Source organism: Arabidopsis thaliana, chromosome 4 (assembly GCF_000001735.4).
Source record: "Arabidopsis thaliana chromosome 4, partial sequence".
In the NCBI taxonomy this organism is placed as follows: Eukaryota; Viridiplantae; Streptophyta; class Magnoliopsida; order Brassicales; family Brassicaceae; genus Arabidopsis; species Arabidopsis thaliana.
Window position 1 is genome coordinate 13,058,825 of NC_003075.7, and position 14,617 is coordinate 13,073,441.

General features: G+C 36.5%; 4 protein-coding genes and 1 non-coding gene across 11 annotated transcripts; 2 read left to right on the forward strand and 3 right to left on the reverse strand.

Annotated features, from left to right (window-relative positions):
* Positions 1-7: 7 nt before the first annotated feature.
* AT4G25585 lies at positions 8-89 on the reverse strand. The gene has a single exon. It is a non-coding gene; the product is annotated as a tRNA-Ser (tRNA).
* A 22-nt stretch (positions 90-111) lies between these two features.
* Positions 112-1,426, reverse strand: ADF7 (actin depolymerizing factor 7; the record flags this gene model as incomplete). 2 transcript variants are annotated; one of them, NM_118691.3, is made up of 3 exons in its annotated part: positions 1,224-1,426; positions 564-823; positions 112-463 (listed from the first exon to the last, which is right to left on the reverse strand). In NM_118691.3, the coding sequence occupies exons 1-3, from the start codon at positions 1,224-1,226 to the stop codon at positions 313-315; spliced, it is 414 nt and encodes a 137-aa protein (NP_194289.2). In that variant the 5' UTR covers positions 1,227-1,426. The 2 variants fall into 2 exon arrangements, with proteins under 2 accessions (NP_194289.2, NP_001329121.1); NM_001341753.1 differs by having other exon boundaries at positions 313-463; positions 564-1,426.
* Positions 1,427-1,787: 361 nt separating this feature from the next.
* AT4G25600 (Oxoglutarate/iron-dependent oxygenase) lies at positions 1,788-3,856 on the forward strand. Of its 4 annotated transcripts, none has more exons than NM_001341754.1 (7): positions 1,788-1,967; positions 2,088-2,212; positions 2,295-2,379; positions 2,457-2,510; positions 2,768-2,825; positions 2,944-3,116; positions 3,203-3,786. In NM_001341754.1, the coding sequence occupies exons 2-7, from the start codon at positions 2,196-2,198 to the stop codon at positions 3,533-3,535; spliced, it is 720 nt and encodes a 239-aa protein (NP_001329146.1). In that variant the 5' UTR covers positions 1,788-1,967; positions 2,088-2,195; the 3' UTR covers positions 3,536-3,786. The 4 variants fall into 4 exon arrangements, with proteins under 4 accessions (NP_001329146.1, NP_194290.2, NP_001329147.1 ...); NM_118692.3 differs by having other exon boundaries at positions 1,809-1,967; positions 2,088-2,207; positions 2,322-2,379; positions 3,203-3,856; NM_001341755.1 differs by having other exon boundaries at positions 1,815-1,967; positions 2,322-2,379; positions 3,203-3,787.
* Positions 3,857-4,402: 546 nt separating this feature from the next.
* Positions 4,403-8,404, forward strand: AT4G25610 (C2H2-like zinc finger protein; the record flags this gene model as incomplete). Of its 3 annotated transcripts, NM_001160796.1 has the most annotated exons (12): positions 4,440-4,662; positions 4,968-5,121; positions 5,344-5,471; positions 5,578-5,622; positions 5,709-5,762; positions 6,240-6,344; positions 6,446-6,649; positions 6,773-6,858; positions 6,950-7,764; positions 7,869-7,939; positions 7,995-8,003; positions 8,093-8,404. In NM_001160796.1, exons 2-12 carry the CDS (start codon positions 4,977-4,979, stop codon positions 8,144-8,146), a joined length of 1,716 nt encoding a protein of 571 aa, NP_001154268.1. In that variant the 5' UTR covers positions 4,440-4,662; positions 4,968-4,976. The 3 variants fall into 3 exon arrangements, with proteins under 3 accessions (NP_194291.2, NP_001154268.1, NP_001328116.1); NM_118693.6 differs by having other exon boundaries at positions 4,403-4,662; positions 7,858-8,404; NM_001341757.1 differs by lacking the exon at positions 8,093-8,404 and having other exon boundaries at positions 4,440-4,842; positions 7,858-8,036.
* AT4G25620 (hydroxyproline-rich glycoprotein family protein) lies at positions 8,362-10,938 on the reverse strand. The gene is made up of 2 exons (NM_118694.5): positions 10,377-10,938; positions 8,362-9,876 (listed from the first exon to the last, which is right to left on the reverse strand). The coding sequence occupies exons 1-2, from the start codon at positions 10,470-10,472 to the stop codon at positions 8,623-8,625; spliced, it is 1,350 nt and encodes a 449-aa protein (NP_194292.2). The 5' UTR covers positions 10,473-10,938; the 3' UTR covers positions 8,362-8,622.
* Positions 10,939-14,617: the final 3,679 nt, after the last annotated feature.

Consider the following 14,617-nt stretch of genomic DNA (forward strand, 5'->3'; position numbering starts at 1 on the left):
AAATTATCGTCGACAGCAGGGTTCGAACCTGCGCGGGCGAAGCCCAACAGATTTCAAGTCTGTCTCCTTAACCACTCGGACATATCGACTTCTTGTTTAACCACGACGAGGTAGGAAATATTATTCGTTTATTTGAGAGTTACACAACAAAGCTACAAGGTTTGAACTTCTCTCCCAAACGGAAGTAGAAAGAAAAGAATGTTTATAAAATGAATAAGACAGATAAAGAATTCAGTTTTCAACCAGATGACATGGTAATTTTTTTTGTGAAGATCAGGATCGATGATAGAGATATAGATCGTTGAAAAGGATCTAGAGAGCTCGGCTTTTGATAATGTCGAAGCTCATCTCGCTAGGATCAGTGGCTTGTAACTCCACCTGAATGCCGTCCAATTCTCTCTTAAATCTATCCTTAGAGCTTGCATACACCATCTTCATCCTCACCCTTGATGAATCTGGTGACCTATATATGTTTCATCATCCAAGTTTTAACAAATAATCAAATTTAAGCTTATTAATAGGAATTAAGGAAGTGAAGTGAAAGATTAAAAAAAAAATGATACCATGCAATGAAGAAGATTTTGCTCTTCTGGCAATTTTCATCGGTGATGAAGTCAAAGTCGAAGACTGCATAGCGGCACTCGTTCGCAGGGAGGGAGGCGGTGAAATCATCGTAAGTCTCATCGGGGTTTCCTAACTTTTCGACCACCACTTGTTGCCCGTCTATCCTGAATATTATGAATCGATAGTTTCTTTTCGACTTGAGCTCCAAAAACTTCAGCTTGCACTCGTCCTCCACTGCCATCCCCGACGCCGCGTTCGCCTTTTCATTCACATAAATTAGGAGGAGAGCATTTTTTGTATACCGGGGGAAAAAAATACTTTCAAGTTAGCTAGGCGTTTTCGGTTCCATTACTAATTTCCATATGTCAAAACATTAGTAATAATCTTAGTCTAGCAATTGAGTTATGACAATTATGAACTAGACAAGACACAAAATATAGCATGTAAAATGAGAGACACGTCAATAACATGGTAAAATCGACGTCTAATTAACATATGATTAGACAAAAATTAAATCAGATTTTGTGACTAGTACATTTCATAGATTTGAATATCGTGTATCTTTCGCCCCGACTAGAAAAAAATCATCACATTGATGGCATGTAATGCTAGAACCAAACAATCCTACAAATGAATTAGAAAAAGAGAAGAGAACAAACCATTGCTTTTGTCTAGGTTCTATGATAAGACTTGAGGAAGATCGAAAGATTTGTTGTTATGTGAGAATATTGTGAAGGAAGAAGATGAATTCCTTTTGTGAAGAAAGGATCGAGGCAAACTCGGACAACTAATTAAAGGCTCCTTAATATTGGTCTCTGATCTGTATTTGTGATCACCACCCACACATTGTGTTTTCTTTTTTATCAAACCTTAAAATTCGCCTAACCATCCCCTTTTTCAAGCACTTTCTTCTCTATTTTTAGCAATCTATATGTGTGTACACATCATCCATCCATTCATTCATACATTCTATTTTTTTTTTTTACTTTTTTTTGCATGAATACTAAAATATGGCAAATCGCTTGGCGACTTGGCGTTAGTGTCCACTTGACGTTTGCTTACACATTGATCAAATCATTTTCATATTTTGTCTCCATTTTTTGAATGCATAAATGAAAATGAGCCAAAACGATGATACTCCGAAAATGAAAAATATATATTTTTTTGGGGTAGTTTTGAAAATTTGGCATTTTTCTAAGTTAACTTTGATAAAAGAAAAGCTTCGAAGGACACAACTTACTAAACGACGTCGTTAACGCATCGGGAACATCTTTCTGTTCCTCGTTTCAGCGATGTAGCAGTAGTACCCAGTGGAGTGGAGCAATGGCTTGCCTTAGCCGAATCTTCCTTATTCTGATGATTACTATGTCTTCTTCGTCTCCTCCTTTCTGTTCCGGTGGAAGGTGTATTTCAAAATCCCTCATTTTGCAATCATTATCACCCACCTACCTGTGATACCTGGTTTCTTCTTTCTAGCGATGAATCTAGCTTTTAATCCAGGATTTGTTTTCTACTTTTTGCAGTCGGAAGGAGCTCCGAGATAAAGAAATTACGAGTAAGAGTGATGATACACAGGCGAGTTATGTTTTAGGATCTAAATTTGTGGACCCGACACGTGTTCTTCAACTTTCATGGCTACCAAGGTCAGGTACTTCTGATTGATATCTGGTTCTACCATCATGGATCATTTCTGCACATAGGAATGTATGTTTTACTGCTTCAAATTTTAGGGGTCTGAAGCAATTTGGTATGTATAGGGTCTTTCTATACCGCGGGTTCTTGTCGGAGGAAGAGTGTGATCATCTGATATCTCTGGTTAATTTCCAGTTCTTTTGTGTTTGAGATATAGTGATACATTGTTCTTTGTGTAATGGTTACTTCTTTTCTGTTAGAGAAAGGAGACTACAGAGGTTTACTCAGTGGATGCTGATGGAAAGACGCAACTTGTAAGTTCTTTGTATTCTTCAACTTTCCAATTAGATATTGTCATGTTCTTATAACACTATGTTGTAAAGACGCTAGTGTTGTTGTAGACTTTGAGATATATGTTTGGAGTTTTATGTAACACCCTTTCTCATATATTGTCAAGTTAACACAAATGATTTCACACCCTAGTATAGCAGTTTCCATCTTGGTTGATCAAAATGGCCTTTACAATTGTCATGTTCCGTTCCTTATTTTGGTATCATTTTGGATAAACTAGGATCCAGTAGTTGCTGGGATTGAAGAAAAAGTTTCTGCGTGGACTTTCCTCCCAGGAGGTAACTTTACTTATCTTGGTTTTGTAATCTACGGAGACTTTGTGATTGCTCTTGGAAGGTCTCTTTTCTTGTGGCCAAACTGCTGGCTTATGTTTCTCTCTTGACGCACATTTTTCAGAAAATGGCGGCTCTATCAAGGTAAGAAGTTACACTTCTGAGAAGTCAGGAAAGAAGTTGGATTATTTTGGAGAGGAACCTAGCTCCGTATTGCATGAATCTTTGCTGGCAACCGTCGTTCTCTACCTCTCAAACACAACTCAAGGAGGAGAGCTTCTCTTCCCAAATTCAGAGGTCAGTTTGATTTCTAACCTGAGAGGCAAAAAGATGACTTTTATTTGGCACACCACAATGAATGTTGAGTTCTCCTTTTTTTCCAGATGAAACCCAAAAACAGTTGCTTGGAGGGCGGTAACATTTTAAGACCAGTAAAAGGAAACGCAATTCTGTTCTTCACCAGGCTCTTGAATGCATCTTTGGATGGGAAAAGCACTCATTTGAGGTGCCCTGTGGTGAAAGGAGAACTGTTAGTGGCAACAAAACTGATCTATGCGAAGAAACAAGCAAGAATTGAGGAGAGTGGGGAATGCAGTGATGAAGACGAAAACTGTGGACGATGGGCTAAGCTTGGGGAGTGCAAGAAAAACCCTGTCTATATGATTGGCTCTCCTGATTACTACGGTACCTGCAGAAAGAGTTGTAACGCTTGTTGATTCTTCAATCTTATCGCAAATAATTGAACATTTTCATACTCAAGTACTTGAGCTGTTTTTGGTCTATAAGATAGAATAAATAGTGAATAGTTAAGGGTCGTGGTGGTAATTAATTCCTCTTGGCCATAGGAGAAAAGAATATACTCACTTAGATCTTCTTTGATATAACTAGAAGTCTTTGTCTATGTTGTTATCTATGTTTCTCTCGAATCATAAATTTGCATCTTGCTGTTTCTTACGCAGCATAGTCCCTTTCTCTTGCTAGTTCCAACATTTTTAAAATTGCAATTTCCTATAAATACTAGATATTTTAAAAACATATCAACCAGTGTACTTGTTGGCTAACCAAAAAAAACAAACAAATGTTTTATCACAAGTTAGAGCACTATTGATGAAAAGTTGGACTAGTTTAACATGTTATGGTCCCATCGAAGAGATTATGATCTAAGCCCAAAATTTCATAGTTTTTAAAAAATGGTAATCAAAAGTTAAGTAGTTAAGTATACAGGAAAAATTTTAAATTGTAATATTTTTTCCTATAAAAATTGGATATTTATCTGGAGAAAATAAATACTCCATTTGGTTCCATCAATTTTGAAAAAAAATCAGAAGAAAGAAAAAATTAGAAATTGTATCACTCTCCTATCATCGGACCAACAAGATCTAGACAATTGTTCATGAATCATAATTTTTGTATGTCTATCCCAATAACTTTCTTCAAACATAACAGTCTATTCTAATATCTTACATGTTAAGAAATAATAAAATAAAGGATTGATAAAGAAAAAAAAAAGTTTTTTCTTTCTTAGTTATTTTTAAAACAAAAATACAAATTTACTGATCAAATATTTGCTGGATTTTTTTGTGATTTGAGCCTCAAGGGTTGTTTTGTTTGCCCGTACTAGGCCTTTATAATTTTTCTTCCAGAGCTCTTTTGCCTCCTCCTCCTCTCTCCGAAATTTTCTCTCATTTTTCTCTCTTCTCCTTTTTTGCGTCCCATCACTTTCTCTGATTTTCTCGGCGACTTTCTTCCGTCCCAAGCTCCTCTGAATCCCCAGAAGGATCGCTCTCGATTCTTCTCTTCCTCCTATTCTCCGCCCGATCTGTTACTGTTTTTTTTTTTACTGGTACGTGATCGGACTAACCATTCTCTTCTCATGAACACACACTAAATCGATTTGAATTCATTCCTTCGTCTATACATCACTGGTATTTGATTAGATTTCAAACCGCGAATACTATGATTTCAATTCCGATTTTTCTCTGTTAGGTGGCTTAGTCATGGAGGAAATTAGGCATCTGTCTGTGTTAGTGATTTTGACGCTATTTGAATCGAATACTGTTGATTTATATAGTTGCTTAGGGGAAGAATCGGTTCAGTATATAGGTGCTTTGTTTATAGGAATTTGTGTTTTGTGAATGTATGTTGCAGTCGAATTCAATGGAGCTTGTGAAACAAGATGGGAATGATTCTCTCGATATGCTTATCAGACGTGCGGTTGGAAAGGATCCGTTTCTTTCCTTCCCTAGACCTGAAAATACTCCTGTCCAGCTTTTTCAACTTCTCCATACCTTAGAACGTCCAGGTAATGTCTCATTGTCTCTCATCTTTTTTTGGATTTGACATTTTCACTGACCAAATACTTTGGAATTTGGTGGATTGAGTACTCTGTGGATATATCGTTTTGGTCTCGAGGGGTTTATCATATTAGCTTATTGAGTTTTTTTTAGATCCAAGTGATGCTTGAATTACATGTGGCCTAGGGTATGGTACATGGACTTTATTTGATGTTCTATTTCGTTCCCAGGCTGGCCATTGCTGACCCCTTTGAAGATACAAATGCAGAAGTGTGAAAAGTGCAGTAGGGAGTTTTGCTCTCCTGTGAACTTTAGAAGACATAACCGCATGCATCGCCGTCAAAGAAAGCCGGAAAAGGTTTGCTTAGTCTGAGCTTAACTATACTTTCTTCCTTTTATGTCTTTACTGGTTGCTTTACTCTTTTCTTTGAAGTCATCTGAAGTTTGTGTTTAAATGTTACCAGGATTTTGGCAAAGAGAGGGATGCGCTGGGAGCCTTTTGGAATAAGGTAGTTTTCCCTCTAGTAGTCTTCTCACAGTTATTGCCAATTCGATTAGTTTTTCCATCAGGTACTGATCTCTGTTGTTATTTCAGCTCTCTGCAACTGATGCAAAGGAGATTCTCTCAGTAAAGAGCATGATGCTTGAGGTACTATGATTCCCATTGATGCTTTCCCTTTTACCTTTATCTTAACTTAAAACGCATGGTGATCCTCACATACGAGTGTGGCATAACATGTTCTTCAGGCCCAATTCTAATTTCATTGTTGTTTGTCACATCTTGTCTAAGGGTTTGACTTTTTATGAATGCTTTATCGCTCTTTTTTCTTCATTAGTGAAAGGTGTGATACATAATAAGCATTGTCATAAATGTTTCCTAGAATGCCATATGACTTCATCAGGGTTATGGGATTCGTTTCCAAATAAATACTTTTTCATTAAACAAAAGTAAGAGTATACCATACCAGATTCGTATACATACACTCACAGGCTTGTTGAGTATGCATATCTGATCCATGATGTACCTTTCTTACCTTCTTTTCTCTCGCATTATGCATCATGGACCTGTGTCCTGATTAAAATGATTTGTAGACTAACTCGAGATGCTTTGTTTGGATTCTTGTAGGATATTCCTGGGGCATCAGTGGAGTCAGGATTAATGTCACTTATCGAAAAACCAGGCTATACTGCTCTGCCACAATATTATCTAAGAGCTGGTTCTGGCCTTTTGGTATGAATTGCATCTCTCTCTTGACGGTTTCTTTTTCCCTGTCTAGATAAACTATCCTCAATGTTCAACCTCATGGCTGATATATGTTCCTCTTTCTCCAGGATCTTCTCCAGGCTAGACCACCTAGACTTCCAATTTCTTCGCAGGAACTTTTTAGCATTCTTGATGATGCAAGTGAAAAAACTTTCCTGTCTAGCGAGGCTGCACCAATGCAAAAGTACATTTTTGACGGGGAAATAGGAAAAACTGTACTGGAGGCAAAAAATGTTGTTGCTTGCGCAAGCTTCCTTCTGGAACAGCGATTGGTAAATTTTTCCTTCAAAGTTTCACCATTCCTCTCTAGTTGGTAAAGCGAAGTGTCTAATACGAGAACTTTACTTTTCATGTATCCATTACACGCGATTTATCTTTATATTCTTAATGTGAAGATTAAAGCATGGCTTGCTGACAAAGATGCTGAAGCTCTGAGGTGCCAAAATTTACTGGTTGAAGAGGAAGAAGCTGCTCGAAGAAGGTAAGTGCTTATTAATTGCAATGCCAGTAATATAACGTTGCTGAATCCACTAAGTGTTGAGTCTAATTCACTGGTATTATGTTCGGAGCAGAAAAGCTGAGCTCTTGGAGAGGAAGAAGAGGAAGAAGCTAAGGCAGAAAGAGCAGAGAGAGAAGGACCAGAAAAAAGATGCTAAGGAAGACGAGAGCACCACATCAGAGGAACAACAATATCCAGCTGAGCCATCAAGCCCTTTATCTGTAGCTTCTGATTCTGAGGCACAGACACCAGATTCCTTACCAATTGATGATTCTTCATCCCTCGAGGAACCTCAAGTTTTGGAAACTAATAATGGAAGAAACAGTGAAACGCAAGTGCCAATGGTTGATGGCTTAGACAATGGCCAAAACATGGAAAGGCGAAGTGGCCGTAGGCAAATGCAAAGATCACAACAGGGAATGCCGAATGGGTTCCATGCTGATCATGCACCAAACCTTGGAGGCATGCGAAAGAATGGAACCAACAGAGACGCAAGAGCCAATACTACTAAAGTTTGGAGCCGAAAATCCGATAACCCCAAATTGATATCACAACATGCAGCAGTGACTCAGCAGGATCAGACAAAGAGCAGCGAATTTATAGTTGGATCGTTGAGTGTATCAATCCGAAACAGTGGCGAACATAACCAAACCAAATGCAGTGAAGGGGAGAGAAGAACAAAGACTGTTGAGGTGAAACCCGCATCTGAGCAATCAACTGTAAAAATATGGAGACCAGTGAGCAGTCAGGGAAGAAAAACCTCAACAGTCAATGGAAACACAGACAAAGAAGATAAGAGATCAAACCCAACTACACCCGAAGTGAAAAACGCTCATCACATAAGCTTGCAGTTTAACAACCACGAAGCAAAGGCGTTTCTTGCAAAGAGTAAACCTTCTTTTACCCTTTCTTTTTATCTTAATCTCCCTATCGTTTATATTTTGGAAGTTGTTTACTCAATCTGAATAAATGGCTTGTCAGGATGGAAAGAGGCAACCTCTGCAGAACACGTGACATTGGTTCTGTCTCAGGAAACCGACATCTCAGGCAACAACACTCACGAGTCCTCAAATGGTGTTATAACCGCAAGATCAAAGCTGAGGACGAAAGCCGAAAAGGGCACAAAGGTAAAGTATGTTCCAAAACAGAGGATTCCTTGAAAACTTGAAAACAAAAAGACAAGCCTGATTCTGGACCAGAGTATCATTCTTTTTAGGTATACCAAAAGTGCAGTGTTAGCGAGCGAGACAGATATTTTCTTTGCTTCTAGAGAGATTTTTTCCCATTTTAAGAGTCTTCATTCTTTTCTTTTTTTGACTTCATATTCTTGGTAGAAAGAGATTGTTTTGTTATTTTGTTGACCTTTTTTTTTGCCATTTTGAGGGTTTAAGATTTGAAACTGAAATGGGGTTCTCAGATCTTTTGTGCAATGAATTTTTTTCTCAACACGCACACCGCGTGTAGAGCTCGCCTTTCTAACTCAAAAATGTAAGACAATATAGTAAAGAGATGATTTTTATGTTTATACATAACCAAGAAAGAATACAGTTTCTTTTCTTTTGTCAATGATAAGTCTACCATTTAAGTGTTAAAACTATTTTATATAATTAACAGTACAAAGAACAAAGACACCTACAATACCAAGCTATATATATGTATAGTTGTTAGACCCCAATCTCTTACCATATCACTGACTTTGCTTCCCATGTTAGAGGTAATGAAGAAGGTAAAAGCTATTTCTTTGTGCTAAGTATGTCCAGAGCGTAAGACTGGAAAGAAAGTCCAACTGTTTCTTGGACTGTGATCACCTTTTCCGGCGACCTTCTCATTCGCCCACCACTCCGATCGAATTTTCTCTATCATCTCTTCATTGGTGCTATCAAACTTGAATTCTTTGTTAGAGCCTGTAGAAAACGATCTTAGCTTCTGACTCTGTTCGCTCTCTGTTTCTCCCGACGTTTTACAACAGTTTGGTCTTAAATGTTCGCCGCTTGCTTTTTCATGTGAACCGGAACGGTTTAGCTTGCTTGCAAGACACCGTGCAACGTCTTCACCAGTCAACTCGAAAGAAACTCTGTGAGGAACCACGAGAGCTTCATCATTATGCCTTGACGACCCGTGGTCCGAATTGGCTAAAGACGCAACCTCAGAGATCTGACTATCCAAAAGACTGCCTTCAAGTGGTGTGAGATTCCCATAACTCATTCTTATAACAGTCTCTGCACCATTTGGTGTCACTACACCAGAAGTTAGCTTTGAGCCATCAGGAGTCAAAGCACCTGAACCCAACCTTGAACCTTGTCCAGCAGGTGTGATGGATCCAGAACCGAATCTTGATCCCCATTTACGCGCTGTGAAGTGCTCAAAACCAAGAAACTTTGGAGGTTCGCCGATACGAAACTCGATGATGGAGCATTTCCCTGGGTAAGGAGAAGATGTACCTGAACCAGGAGAGATTAGATTACCACCTGGACTTCCAGGATACACTTGACAAGACTTAAACTCGTAGTGTGCAGCTGAAAACTTCTGATTCATTCCACCACCACTGTTCCTCCTAGCCCTTTCCAATGAAGATGTAAGTAACTGAGCAAAAGGCACTTCAGGGGAAGAAGGTGATTCAGGAGGTGGCGTGAATGGCGCGGTGGAGGGTTCCGTTGTGAAAGCAGAGAACACTGGAGGAGTAACAGGTTGAGTCTCATGAGCGTATGGTCCAATAGTAAAGGCTGAAGGCGGTTCATTGACGGTTAGGGAACAAAGTAGACCAGGATCAGGAGTATGTGACGCAGAGGGAGGACCTGATGGCAGAAAGGAAGCAGGAGATGAAGGAGGAGCTATAAAGGGCATGAATATTGAAGTAGAATTGCTCGAAGAGTTTTGGACTGGAGCCACCGCAGCTCCTGATGCAGCTGGTTCGGGTACAAGCACCGCGTGGCCTATCCTTTTATTGTTCTTCTTGGATCCAAAACACCAGTACAAGCTCCACCAGCTTCCCCTTTTTTTCTTTTGAAATTCAAAGGACATAATAAAAACAAGATTAGTGATCAGCTAAAGATTCAATGGCTTATAGCTTTATCAAGAAGTTTAAATCTTGCTGAAACCACACCTACTCTGGTGCTGCTGATAAATAATAGACATTTAAAATAAGTTCAAATCTCGAATCTTCTTATATTTCTACTTTCGTCAAAAACTCTTTAATCCTAGTTAAGTAAAGCAATAACAGGTAAATGAGCATAACTAATAAGTAACGCAAAAATCTCTTAAAACTTTGTTTAATTTCGTTACGTAACACTTGCAAAAACAGATCAAACATCAAAAACATCACGAAATTCTCACTTTTACTTATAAAAACCATGTCTCTGAGCAATCAAAACTACAATCACGATACACCGTCAGAAACGTCGGCAAATCAAAGCAACAACACTGATCTTTAAAAAAAAAAAAAAAGAACCAAAATAAAAACATTTTCACTCAGAAAAAAAAAAAAGAGCTCATAGAAGTACCTGAACCGACGACGGTTGTGTTCTAGACTCAGCGGAGACGATGGCGGAAGCGGCGGCGTTCACGGTGTCGACACTACTATTATTAACGCTCCTCATAGCTCAAGACCAACGACGACAATCAAATAACATCCAGATTTAGTAACTTTTCTTTCACCACTTCTTGATCTCACAGCAACTAAGGAGGTAAAATCATAAACACAAACAAAATACGAAACGAATAACGAGAGAAATGAATAATGAAGAAGAAAGAATGAGAGAATAAATAAAGGAGCAAATGGCTTTTATTATGGATATGAGCCGCTTCTTCTATTCTTCTTCTCCTCTCTCTCTCTCTCTGTCACCGGTCGTTATCTTTTACAGTTTTCATTCAATTTCCCACGAGATTTTGCCACGTCATCATAATTTGACGGTTTGGACCCACGCGCTTCCATGTATATATTATTTATTCGCTATTATTGTGTTAAAATATTAAAATTATCATTATGATTATTGCTAAAAATAATTGGAAAGGAACAAAAGAAAAAAAACACTTAAAAAAGGGAGAGTAACGCATATATATAAGTGATGAGTCCCCAATGCAGACAAATGGCTTTCTTTTTTTCAAAGGCAAAATTGATTGGAGTGACTTAAAAAAATAAAATAAACTTCAAGAAAACATGTTTATACCAAGATTACCCTCGTTATTGTCGTGGTAATTACAGGGGTATGCCACTCAGTAATGGCTGGCGTCGCGAAACTCGTGAGCATTGCGAGTCTTTTAAGATAAATGCGCCGCTGATTTCATTCCGTTGGGTGGCGAGTGAGATCCTCGTGACTTACATTAGTTTTTTTCTCTAACTTATTTATTAGCTTTCATATCAACATAGTTATTGCTAAGGTCGGGTTTGGAATGATTTCTTTTAATGGTTTTTTTTTAATTTATAAAACGGCAATGTTTCTATTTTGCATGGTGTACACATGTGAAAGAACACGTCTATCTACTACAATCAAGTACGTATGTCCAATATATTCACTAGAGAGCTTTTAACAGCTGAAAAAGTTAATATTCTTTATCTAGTCAAGTTTATATTCTCGTGTAAGCTATGATGAGACTGACTCTATCAATTCTTTGGCGATTTTGGATTCTAGTGTGGTCAGTTTTGAGCTTCTTTTGCATGTTATGAGAATATTTCTCAATGAACTTGAAATGGAATATATTTGTTGGGCAAATTATACTTCTAAACATATAATGCTAATAAGATTAATAAAATCACCAAATAATAAGATGGTATAACATACTTTGTTAGCTAGAAAAAATCGAATGACTTCCATGTGATATATTTGAATATGCATATTCTAATAAATGCCAATAATAAGATGTCTCTTCGTCCACCCATGAGATGCACAATTAGACCTATTTGATGTGAAGACTTGGAAATCTTTGATGGGTATCTTCGAAATTGATTAGTTTCTAATTTTAAATATCCTTAAAATACCAATTAGCTCTAGAAATTATCGACGTAAAAAGAGGTCTAAAAATTATCGATTTATTAGACGGTGGGAGTGGATAGTCAACTAAAAAGAGTTAAAGAGATTCTTTAGAATCGAATCGAACGGTTGTAATTTGTAAACGGCCTTATCAAAATGGTTAACAACTATACTATTAGTTTGCCTAACCAGTAGTTGACTTTTTATTATTGTTATTTCCTTTTAAGGTTTTTTATACACATGAGACTAGAATTAGGAGGAGAATTTCACTGCTCTTAGCCGCCATACTTTAGTAATGGCGGATCTTCGATGATGTATCGATTATGATTTTGTAGGGTTTGTGTTTTATGAATGATTAAACATTTAAACTAAACCAAAGCGACAAAGAAGATTTGTGAGGGTGGTTTCGATAAGGATTTTGTAGGGTTTGTCATTTGTCATTTGTGAATGATTAAACTAAACCAAAGCGACTAAAAAGATTTGAGAGGTTAGTTTAGTAAAATTGATTTTATAGGCCAATGAAAAAGGGAAGAAGAGAAGGGTTTTATGGGCTAAAAGAGAGCGCACGTGTGCATCGCATTCTCTTCTTCTTTTGCTTTTGTTGAGTTGCGTAATGACTTTTACGTGTATCCCTCGTGCGTGTGTACGAATGCGACCCTTTACCTTTCTTTGTCTCTTGAGAAGTTGGATATTCACTTTTACATTATTTAAACACTATATCAGTAACATAAATGAAGTATAGAAAAACCTATCAAACATATTTTGAATGTTTTTATTCTAATGCTTTGAAAAAGAAAAAGAAAAAATATATATATCATAATACTTAAGTACTATGGAATACGTAATATACAATTATTTTTGTATGTGAATATCCAATTTCATTTGCGATGTTAATATACATTTTTTAGATTTTATCATCAATCATGGCAAAATATAGTCTTTTGAATAGATGAGCATATCCTTAGTAGAAGCCACTCGAAGCAATCATGGATGTCTTCCAATGACCATCTAACATTTAAGTCATTATTGGAAACTTAAAGAAGTTGTATAACAAAATACTTAGATGTTATTATGAGGATGCTCTTAAATTAGTATATGTCAAGTGTTGTTATTGAGAATATAGCAATTACTTCTCTCTCTATTATGCTCATGTTGGATTGTGAATCCTTAAGAAAAATTCTTAAGACTGATATTTATAAGAAAAAAAAACTGAACATGGTTCAGATACCGGGTTTCAAAACATTATGGTGTTAAGTCCATACAAATGTACTTGTTTTAAAGTAGAAAACATGTGTGGTGTTGGTCAAGTTTTTCTATTACATCCTATCAAAGCATGTACACAATTTTAGGTAGACGTAATAATGTTGTTAGTATTCTCTTTACGGAAGATGTGTGTGATGCGTCCTATCACATATTGTCATTGCAAAGTGTGTTAGCTCATTATGCACATGGTGGTTTAGCTCTTTATGTAGATTGTTAGGATCTGGTTTGAAAAAATAAATAATAGTTACTTAACATTCATACCCAAAAAAATAATAAAGAATAGTTGATAATATTTCATGAAAATCGATTTGTTTTGGTGGACATACATCGTCGTCTCTACTCTATTGTCTCGATCGCAAGTAATATGACAAATAAAGCAGCAGCCCTAGCAATAAAACATGTGACTACTAAAATAGGAGGATTTATCTTTACTTGACGAACTATAAATTAAATATCTACTCTTTTACCTTGACTTTGAAAATTACTTTTTAAGATTGCCTTTTACAATTATGTGGAATAGCGGCACACATTTACGTAAATTTAACTTCAATTTAAAACAATGATTTATTCATTTTCATCATACAAACTTTTCAGCACATTTTCTCCTTTTTAATATAATTTTATATATTATAGATAGAGATATAGATCAAACAATGTATGACTTTAAACTTAGATTGTAAATTCTTCTTACTATGCTCGAAAATTTCATCTACGTATATAGATCTATTGTAAACCTAAGTTTAAAACGGAAATCAGTTATTGATAGTAATCTAGTAAGTTTAATCAACTATGCGTTATAACATAATGAAATCATATATACGAGCTTAGATATCTAATTCAGTTAATCAACAAGTCAACTAAACAAGGCTTCACTTTTCCACACCTCTACAGATCGAAATTATTATATATTCGAATTATGTAACTAATGTAAGTCTTGCAACGTGTGGATAGATACAAAATGGATATGTCCATAGGTATACATATTAAAAATATAACTAGAAATGGTATATTACTAACAAAATTTTACCCCCAAAGGTGGCCATCCACTAGTAGCCACATGCTTATCTAGTAGACATTGAACATGATAAAAAGTGCCAAATAAGTGGAATAATCAATGGGAATCTTCATTCCTATAAACAAAAACATTTTCAAGCCTATGACATAGCTAGCTACTCTACAACATGTATATGCCAATTGGGATATAAATGTATTAAAGCATAACCATTAATTTGACAAATAGAAATAAATAGTTCAGAATGTATAAGTTGAGAAAAGTTATAATGATTGGTAGGGAGAGACTCAAAAAGAAAAAAGGATGGGTAATGGGACCTATTTTCCCCAACATCCCACATGCACACTTCCCTCTCCATTCTCTCACATTTATTTCTTTCATTCTAATTTATCCATTCCGTGTGTAACATATTCACTAATAATCTCATCTCACTAACTCATTCATTGATTGTGATATGTTTATCTAGAATTAGTGTTTTAACACTGTGTCTACATATGAT